This window comes from Metopolophium dirhodum, chromosome 1 (assembly GCF_019925205.1).
Source record: "Metopolophium dirhodum isolate CAU chromosome 1, ASM1992520v1, whole genome shotgun sequence".
Classification (NCBI taxonomy): domain Eukaryota; kingdom Metazoa; phylum Arthropoda; class Insecta; order Hemiptera; family Aphididae; genus Metopolophium; species Metopolophium dirhodum.
Window position 1 is genome coordinate 39340583 of NC_083560.1, and position 10331 is coordinate 39350913.

The 10331-nt window shown below is 27.2% G+C and overlaps 2 protein-coding genes across 2 annotated transcripts; one reads left to right on the top strand and one right to left on the bottom strand.

Moving 5' to 3' along the window:
• Positions 1–1022: 1022 nt before the first annotated feature.
• On the bottom strand, positions 1023–3532 carry LOC132938195 (BRCA2 and CDKN1A-interacting protein-like). The gene is made up of 6 exons (XM_061004900.1): positions 3398–3532; positions 2615–2770; positions 1996–2088; positions 1732–1919; positions 1340–1502; positions 1023–1262 (listed from the first exon to the last, which is right to left on the bottom strand). Exons 1-6 carry the CDS (start codon positions 3530–3532, stop codon positions 1053–1055), a joined length of 945 nt encoding a protein of 314 aa, XP_060860883.1. The 3' UTR covers positions 1023–1052.
• Positions 3533–4057: 525 nt separating this feature from the next.
• Positions 4058–8403, top strand: LOC132938204 (BRCA2 and CDKN1A-interacting protein-like). Its single transcript, XM_061004907.1, has 6 exons — positions 4058–4075; positions 6656–6811; positions 7338–7430; positions 7507–7694; positions 7924–8086; positions 8164–8403. The coding sequence occupies exons 1-6, from the start codon at positions 4058–4060 to the stop codon at positions 8371–8373; spliced, it is 828 nt and encodes a 275-aa protein (XP_060860890.1). The 3' UTR covers positions 8374–8403.
• The last annotated feature ends 1928 nt before the right edge of the window (positions 8404–10331 follow it).

The following is a 10331-nucleotide window of genomic DNA, read 5'->3' on the forward strand; positions in this document are numbered from 1 at the left end:
AAATATACAATTTAACGATCTCATAATTTTGTTTTAGTTTACCAACGACATGGGTTCTTCTCAGTCTTCTTCAAAGCCTTCGAAGTGTTTGAACAGTGTTAAAACATTTATAGAGTATAAGAAATACTTTTGAAAATGTTTTATAAATTATTTATAATTATAATTACCTAAAAGTTTTTAAAAACCTGATTGAATTATTCGTCATGAAATTTACATGAAAACAGCTTCTCTACATTTTTAAATATATATTTTAAATAATGAATGTCTTGCACGTCAAATAAGTAATGGCCAATGTCTAATACCAAAAACGATCATGAGCGAATACAGTCTGTCAGCTTATATTAGTAATTGTGATAAAAACTTATGAGGAATTTTGTACCAAAATTTAAAATAAAAAATGTTTTAATCTAAAGAGAGTTATTTGTTTAAACAAACTGTTGGTCGGTGGCCCAATTTCTAGCTGATTCTAACTAATCAAAATGGTATATTTTAGTTAAGTTCACACACAAAACTTGCATCTAATAAAATATAGATATAGGTAGACCTTGACAAATAAATTTGTGGTAAGAGCTTTAGAACACAAACCGTCAGTTCTTTTTACGAGGACATTAATAGGTGCATCTGTGTCACATCGTATTTATTTATTATAAGGATAAGCTGACCCACACTAGCTCGTGGATGCACAGCTTCACAGAAAAACAATTGAACTCTAATATTTTTATATTCTTTTAGCAGTATTTTGACCTTCATTATTTGTACTACACAGTGTGGGATGTTGTCAGGTGCATCTAACATTTATGCTGCCCAATTTTCTATTTTCCTAAAGATAAAATAAATTACCTATAATTTATAATTTTTATATAGGTATTTGTAAATATTTAAATTTTTGAGTAGAGTATTTTTTAATATTTTTAACATTGATATCAAGCAAGCTTGATAAAAAAATATAAATACAGTGAAACTTCTGTATAACAAAGTTATAATATGGAAATGTCACTGTATATCATAACAAGTGGATTAACCATGATTCGTGAAGATAAACAAGCTGATCATTAATCAGGACTGTATGCACTGTGACGTTTAATAACTTTAGGCGCCGACAAAGATTCCAGTTTCTTAGTTACCAAAAAGAATTTGTTCATTGAGAAAATCAGCACACGTCTAAAAGGAATCATTCTGGAATTATTGAGTTCTACCCACTTTCCTGCTGGGTCAGTACAATTCTCACTTTGTACACAATATTCGAACTTGTAATCTGCTACCTGAAAAACACGTAAAAGACATTATGTTCTATTATTTATATATTAAATAAATAATTTTTTTTTTCCTATTAGCATACTATGTCAAAGAACTGCTCTTCTGCATTTCTCCATAATATTTGCGAGCCTTCAACATATATGTTTCCCTTCTTACTTTTCTCCACTTTGTACAGTTTGCATATCATAAACAAATAAGCAAAATTATTTAATGGGTTCTCAGTTCTTTTATTGGACAATTCCTTGCTGAAATTATATTTATTATATATTACACAAATGCAATAGTTTTTGAAACATAACAACACTTATTAATTAAATACATTAGATATTTTAAATTAAGTTTAAGATTCAAACAAATCTGCCAAATGCATACTGAAATAATGAGTGTTTTCTATGATAACTGATAAGAGACAAAAGTAAAGAGAAAAAACATAGAATAATATTATACGCATTGATTATGTAAATAAAATAATACCAAATGATCCGAAATAATGGCCCGGATATAGATGGAGGTATGTTTAAGTATCTTTCGTTTATCAAAAATCCAACTTGATTTTTATCATCACTCAACAATTTATTTACAAATTGCATTGTGCCATTATCACCATGTTTTTCACTCAAGATCAACATTAAGTTGTGTACATTTGCTATACTTTCACTTCTCTGTAATACATAGGTACATAAATACTTCAATATTATATTAAGTACAAATATTAAATCAGAATATTAGTGGCATTACCTGCTGTGTAATATTGATAATTGAAGATATTCCAAATACTTGGTTGTAAGAAGTATTCAAATTATCTTTACATTTCACGCTGTCAAAAGCTTGCTATATTATAAAAAAATTGCATTTTTACTAAGGAAGTTAGTGATATAAAATTACATTTTTAATTTTAAAACTCAAATGACCTACTTAAAGTTTTACAAATAAAATTACTTATACAATTTTCTGAATATTTTAATGTTATTATATCTATGATAAAATATACATTATGCTAACTACTAGGATATCAGCAGATATGATAAGAAGAAGACTAAGAAATAAATGTTATTGACCAATGTATTAACCATGTAGTAACAATGTATTAAATATTTCGCAATAGGTTTTTATATGAAAATCAGGGTTCTAATTATAATCATTTAATTAAAATGAACAGCAACCAAGTTTTATTATGTTTAAATAGTTTAAATTTTAAAAGTTTATGATATGACTTTTACAAGAGGACTCCACACTTGCATGTGTTGTGTCCGTCTTACAAACGCATAAGATAGCACATTAAGGTTCAGCAGTTCCAATTTTGTGTGTTACTAACTCAACTAGAAAAATAAACAACTCTTGAATCATTAAACTATACCTTAATCACTATGCTAATGTTGGATTGTTTAATCAATTCTGAAGACATATCAGGTAGATCAACTTTGACTTTTAAGAAAAGTTGTAGTAAAAACCGTTTAATACTATTAAAGTCTGAGTATTTTGGATAGCGGATAGCAAATTTAATGTTAAATATCTGAAACAAAATAACACATTAAGTTAATACCATAATATATACAAAACCAGTTACATGTGTATTATACACACGGTTTTATGCCATGGTGGTGATATTTACAAATTGTGGCAAAATTCATGTACCTACGTATGTAATAGGTGTTTTAACACTTTTATAAGTGATCTGAAATATGTTTGTCAAATAATCAATTTTTCTCAAAAACAAGATTTATCAATGATATTAATATTGAAACTATGTTATGAGAAGGATCGAATATAATATAGATATTGTGTAATAACAAATATTTTGGTGAACTAAGCCAACCATTTCCAGTGTTTGTAAATTTGGCTTGGAAACCAGCAACTTGTAAATATGTCAACTGTAAACTCGGATTATTATTAAAAATTATTTTGACAAACAAAGTTTTCACAAGATACAATGGTTGATACTTAGTCATTAAATTTTGTTGCTCATACTTAAATCCGTTTTTGTTTTTTCGACAAAAATTGTTGGATCTGAATCTTCAATCGGTCTTATTATCCCTAGCTATACGAGGAAAGCTGACACATTTTAATAAAATATTATGAGTGTTTGATCCTAAGATTTCGAATTGTCAACGGGATTGTTAATATATTTTTACTTAACCACCTGCTTAATATTGTTATTGTTGGTGCTCGATACAGCACGAACTATGGTTCGTCGAATTTTCGATTTGTTCTTGCGGGCTAGTGCGCGTCGTTTCTTTGCCCTCGTGGTCGTGACATGATTTGATTTAGATTGCATATTTCGCTTGAAAAAAAAACTAAAAAGATACGCGGTTCGAATCACCGTTGGCTAATAGACTAACAAGTATCTTTACGAAATGGTGACTTGAATTGTGTTATATTTTGATAACAGCGTTTTGTTTTCTAGCAGCTAGATAAGGGAAATAATATTCTGTCTCCACAACAACATTAAATATTGTTGTGGAGACAGAATATAAAAAATTTTTTGTAAACGTTTCGTTTTCATTGAAATGAATTATCTTTGATCAATGAGCCAAGTGATCCAATCCACAGAAATATACTTCTTGTATATAATATAATATATTACGGAGATTAAAATTTATATTTAATGAAAAAGAATGCTGTATAATAATATTTTTTAATGTTTTAATTGTAATAATAATACTTACCTAATTGTAATGCTTTAATTCATAATTTTAATAATGATGAATTATAATAATTTACTATAAATAAAATGTATAAAAAAATTTTCATTTATTTTTTAAATTAATTTTGCCCCCCCCCCCCCCACCCCCTTAGAAAAATGTCTGGGGACGTCCGTGTAATATATAATAATTATATTTATATATAATATTATTCTCATATAGATTTATAATATATCCGTGAATCAATCTAATTATACTACTTAATGTGTTTTGTCTATGTTGCGATTGAGCCACAGAGAGAAAACAAATAGTGCACTGACATCCTTTTAAGACTATAATTCACATTTATGTGATTATGTGGTTAAAAAAGATTGAAAATTTAATAGAAGACTCCTATAGTATAATGTTTCAAAGGCAGATGAAATATATTAAAAATCCAGTCACAATTTTTTTTATAAGAATTTAAAGTTTAAATATTGACAAAATACGTAAAATGACGAACATTTGCAAATTATTTTGAGTTAGAAATTCATAAAAAAATTTTCTTTTTAAAACTAAGATTAGAAAATGTAATACAAGATTCCTCATAAGTTTTTCTGCTCTTATCAAAAAAATAATGTCCACAAGCAAATCAAATTAAATTTTAATGAGCGTTTGGAGTTCATATTTTTACAACATTTGATATTCACTCGATATCTTATATAACGATTTTCTTATTTTGTTGTAATTAAAAAACGAATGACTGTATATACTTGGAAATTTCACTGAATGTTTATATTAGCATTTTCTATACACCATACAATTTTCAAAATAATATGACTCATTTGGAGCTGTTTACAAACGTTGTCTGTTTTCAATTTTTTTAGTTTTTTACCAAGTATATACAGTCATTCGTTTTTTAATTACAACAAAATAAGAAAATCGTTATATAAGATATCGAGTGAATATCAAATGTTGTAAAAATATGAACTCCAAACGCTCATTAAAATTTAATTTGATTTGCTTGTGGACATTATTTTTTTGATAAGAGCAGAAAAACTTATGAGGAATCTTGTATTACATTTTCTAATCTTAGTTTTAAAAAGAAAATTTTTTTATGAATTTCTAACTCAAAATAATTTGCAAATGTTCGTCATTTTACGTATTTTGTCAATATTTAAACTTTAAATTCTTATAAAAAAAATTGTGACTGGATTTTTAATATATTTCATCTGCCTTTGAAACATTATACTATAGGAGTCTTCTATTAAATTTTCAATCTTTTTTAACCACATAATCACATAAATGTGAATTATAGTCTTAAAAGGATGTCAGTGCACTATTTGTTTTCTCTCTGTGGCTCAATCGCAACATAGACAAAACACATTAAGTAGTATAATTAGATTGATTCACGGATATATTATAAATCTATATGAGAATAATATTATATATAAATATAATTATTATATATTACACGGACGTCCCCAGACATTTTTCTAAGGGGGAGGGGGGGGGGGGCAAAATTAATTTAAAAAATAAATGAAAATTTTTTTATACATTTTATTTATAGTAAATTATTATAATTCATCATTATTAAAATTATGAATTAAAGCATTACAATTAGGTAAGTATTATTATTACAATTAAAACATTAAAAAATATTATTATACAGCATTCTTTTTCATTAAATATAAATTTTAATCTCCGTAATATATTATATTATATACAAGAAGTATATTTCTGTGGATTGGATCACTTGGCTCATTGATCAAAGATAATTCATTTCAATGAAAACGAAACGTTTACAAAAAATTTTTTATATTCTGTCTCCACAACAATATTTAATGTTGTTGTGGAGACAGAATATTATTTCCCTTATCTAGCTGCTAGAAAACAAAACGCTGTTATCAAAATATAACACAATTCAAGTCACCATTTCGTAAAGATACTTGTTAGTCTATTAGCCAACGGTGATTCGAACCGCGTATCTTTTTAGTTTTTTTTTCAAGCGAAATATGCAATCTAAATCAAATCATGTCACGACCACGAGGGCAAAGAAACGACGCGCACTAGCCCGCAAGAACAAATCGAAAATTCGACGAACCATAGTTCGTGCTGTATCGAGCACCAACAATAACAATATTAAGCAGGTGGTTAAGTAAAAATATATTAACAATCCCGTTGACAATTCGAAATCTTAGGATCAAACACTCATAATATTTTATTAAAATGTGTCAGCTTTCCTCGTATAGCTAGGGATAATAAGACCGATTGAAGATTCAGATCCAACAATTTTTGTCGAAAAAACAAAAACGGATTTAAGTATGAGCAACAAAATTTAATGACTAAGTATCAACCATTGTATCTTGTGAAAACTTTGTTTGTCAAAATAATTTTTAATAATAATCCGAGTTTACAGTTGACATATTTACAAGTTGCTGGTTTCCAAGCCAAATTTACAAACACTGGAAATGGTTGGCTTAGTTCACCAAAATATTTGTTATTACACAATATCTATATTATATTCGATCCTTCTCATAACATAGTTTCAATATTAATATCATTGATAAATCTTGTTTTTGAGAAAAATTGATTATTTGACAAACATATTTCAGATCACTTATAAAAGTGTTAAAACACCTATTACATACGTAGGTACATGAATTTTGCCACAATTTGTAAATATCACCACCATGGCATAAAACCGTGTGTATAATACACATGTAACTGGTTTTGTATATATTATGGTATTAACTTAATGTGTTATTTTGTTTCAGATATTTAACATTAAATTTGCTATCCGCTATCCAAAATACTCAGACTTTAATAGTATTAAACGGTTTTTACTACAACTTTTCTTAAAAGTCAAAGTTGATCTACCTGATATGTCTTCAGAATTGATTAAACAATCCAACATTAGCATAGTGATTAAGGTATAGTTTAATGATTCAAGAGTTGTTTATTTTTCTAGTTGAGTTAGTAACACACAAAATTGGAACTGCTGAACCTTAATGTGCTATCTTATGCGTTTGTAAGACGGACACAACACATGCAAGTGTGGAGTCCTCTTGTAAAAGTCATATCATAAACTTTTAAAATTTAAACTATTTAAACATAATAAAACTTGGTTGCTGTTCATTTTAATTAAATGATTATAATTAGAACCCTGATTTTCATATAAAAACCTATTGCGAAATATTTAATACATTGTTACTACATGGTTAATACATTGGTCAATAACATTTATTTCTTAGTCTTCTTCTTATCATATCTGCTGATATCCTAGTAGTTAGCATAATGTATATTTTATCATAGATATAATAACATTAAAATATTCAGAAAATTGTATAAGTAATTTTATTTGTAAAACTTTAAGTAGGTCATTTGAGTTTTAAAATTAAAAATGTAATTTTATATCACTAACTTCCTTAGTAAAAATGCAATTTTTTTATAATATAGCAAGCTTTTGACAGCGTGAAATGTAAAGATAATTTGAATACTTCTTACAACCAAGTATTTGGAATATCTTCAATTATCAATATTACACAGCAGGTAATGCCACTAATATTCTGATTTAATATTTGTACTTAATATAATATTGAAGTATTTATGTACCTATGTATTACAGAGAAGTGAAAGTATAGCAAATGTACACAACTTAATGTTGATCTTGAGTGAAAAACATGGTGATAATGGCACAATGCAATTTGTAAATAAATTGTTGAGTGATGATAAAAATCAAGTTGGATTTTTGATAAACGAAAGATACTTAAACATACCTCCATCTATATCCGGGCCATTATTTCGGATCATTTGGTATTATTTTATTTACATAATCAATGCGTATAATATTATTCTATGTTTTTTCTCTTTACTTTTGTCTCTTATCAGTTATCATAGAAAACACTCATTATTTCAGTATGCATTTGGCAGATTTGTTTGAATCTTAAACTTAATTTAAAATATCTAATGTATTTAATTAATAAGTGTTGTTATGTTTCAAAAACTATTGCATTTGTGTAATATATAATAAATATAATTTCAGCAAGGAATTGTCCAATAAAAGAACTGAGAACCCATTAAATAATTTTGCTTATTTGTTTATGATATGCAAACTGTACAAAGTGGAGAAAAGTAAGAAGGGAAACATATATGTTGAAGGCTCGCAAATATTATGGAGAAATGCAGAAGAGCAGTTCTTTGACATAGTATGCTAATAGGAAAAAAAAAATTATTTATTTAATATATAAATAATAGAACATAATGTCTTTTACGTGTTTTTCAGGTAGCAGATTACAAGTTCGAATATTGTGTACAAAGTGAGAATTGTACTGACCCAGCAGGAAAGTGGGTAGAACTCAATAATTCCAGAATGATTCCTTTTAGACGTGTGCTGATTTTCTCAATGAACAAATTCTTTTTGGTAACTAAGAAACTGGAATCTTTGTCGGCGCCTAAAGTTATTAAACGTCACAGTGCATACAGTCCTGATTAATGATCAGCTTGTTTATCTTCACGAATCATGGTTAATCCACTTGTTATGATATACAGTGACATTTCCATATTATAACTTTGTTATACAGAAGTTTCACTGTATTTATATTTTTTTATCAAGCTTGCTTGATATCAATGTTAAAAATATTAAAAAATACTCTACTCAAAAATTTAAATATTTACAAATACCTACTAAAAACATTGTAGCATACATTTTATTATTTTAATTTTCTTTGGAGTTAACACACAGATTTTGCCTGTCTCTTATTTAAATAATTGGTTCAAAAGCTACCTCAACAATCGACATAATTGATTTAGTGGCCCATAAATTATTAAATTTTTTATTGAACTCGCTCGGCATGAGATTTTTTAATAGATAAATAATTATCAATGTTAATTTGTTTTTCTTATAAAAAAATGTGTAATTACCCATAATGCAGTACAAAAAGAATAAATTAAATAATAAAGGGGGGTATACAAATAAGGGGGTATAACGATTATGTATGAATATTAGACCTTATACTAAGTATCATCAATGTAGTAACCTCCTACATTTTTACTTGCTCTTTTGGAAAGGGGGTTGCCAGAAAGCCAGTCATATTGCAAAAATTATGTCAAACAGAGCAGCAGAACATGCAAGTAGTTTTTGAATATTACTGACACGCACTCCAAATTTGGAATAATATTCTAATGAACTTATATAGAATATACCTCATCAGATGGGGTGAGATAAACCGACACTTAACCGGCCGAATTCTGCTGGTAATAAAATCTGTTATCAGTTGGTTAGCGTTAACTGACACTTTACGGGACATTGTAAGAACGGCCCTAAGTTATATATGAGCTCTCATTGGCCCACACGAACCTGTTCAGAGGGGTCCATTATCTTTTTGAAAGAATTAATAAAAATAAAAAATCTGTACGGTGTTGTTGATATTATTATACAATAATATTATAATTAATTATTTTTACCTATACCTATTCTATATATTCTTTTTGACAGGTAAGGACTATGAATTTATTATTATTATACTATTAATTATGTTGTGTTAATTATTATAAATATAAAAATTATAAATTATAGGTAATTTATTTTATCTTTAGGAAAATAGAAAATTGGGCAGCATAAATGTTAGATGCACCTGACAACATCCCACTCTGTGTAGTACAAATAATGAAGGTCAAAATACTGCTAAAAGAATATAAAAATATTAGAGTTCAATTGTTTTTCTGTGAAGCTGTGCATCCACGAGCTAGTGTGGGTCAGCTTATCCTTATAATAAATAAATACGATGTGACACAGATGCACCTATTAATGTCCTCGTAAAAAGAACTGACGGTTTGTGTTCTAAAGCTCTTACCACAAATGTATTTGTCAAGGTCTACCTATATCTATATTTTATTAGATGCAAGTTTTGTGTGTGAACTTAACTAAAATATACCATTTTGATTAGTTAGAATCAGCTAGAAATTGGGCCACCAACCAACAGTTTGTTTAAACAAATAACTCTCTTTAGATTAAAACATTTTTTATCAAAATAAAAATATTCTCATAAAATGTCTTATTACACTTAGATGTAAAGTATATCCTTACTCTATTTTTAATAAGTGACTATTATTGTTGTGGTCTGTTTCATCAAAACATTTCTTTAATAACTCCATTAAATACTTGATCATCAGTGACAAAAATGTTTTCTTATTTAATAATTCCATAAAATGTTTGTTCATACCTTAAAAAAATTGAAATTTTATTATTATTAGGTAGATAACTAATGTATAAATTAGATACTATGTATAAATTGAATAATACATAAATTATTAAGACACTGTTCTTATAAAATTAAATTCTTTCAAAATGTAGTTTAAAATTACATTGTCTAATTTTACACTAATTATGTATTTACTCACTTGGAATTTATCGAGGAGTCACTAATAGCTGTTCTTAATGACCTCTTTATT

Bases quoted from the DNA above. Each gene is read 5' to 3' on its own strand.
- LOC132938195 (XM_061004900.1), bottom strand. From the start codon at position 3,532: ATGCAATCTAAATCAAATCATGTCACGACCACGAGGGCAAAGAAACGA. The intron at 1,920-1,995 runs GTAATGCCACTA...TATGTATTACAG, and splicing joins TTATCAATATTACACAGCAG to AGAAGTGAAAGTATAGCAAA. The intron at 1,503-1,731 runs GTATTATTTTAT...ATATAATTTCAG, and splicing joins CCATTATTTCGGATCATTTG to CAAGGAATTGTCCAATAAAA.
- LOC132938204 (XM_061004907.1), top strand. The intron at 6,812-7,337 runs GTATAGTTTAAT...TTTATAATATAG, and splicing joins ACATTAGCATAGTGATTAAG to CAAGCTTTTGACAGCGTGAA. The intron at 8,087-8,163 runs GTATGCTAATAG...CGTGTTTTTCAG, and splicing joins AAGAGCAGTTCTTTGACATA to GTAGCAGATTACAAGTTCGA.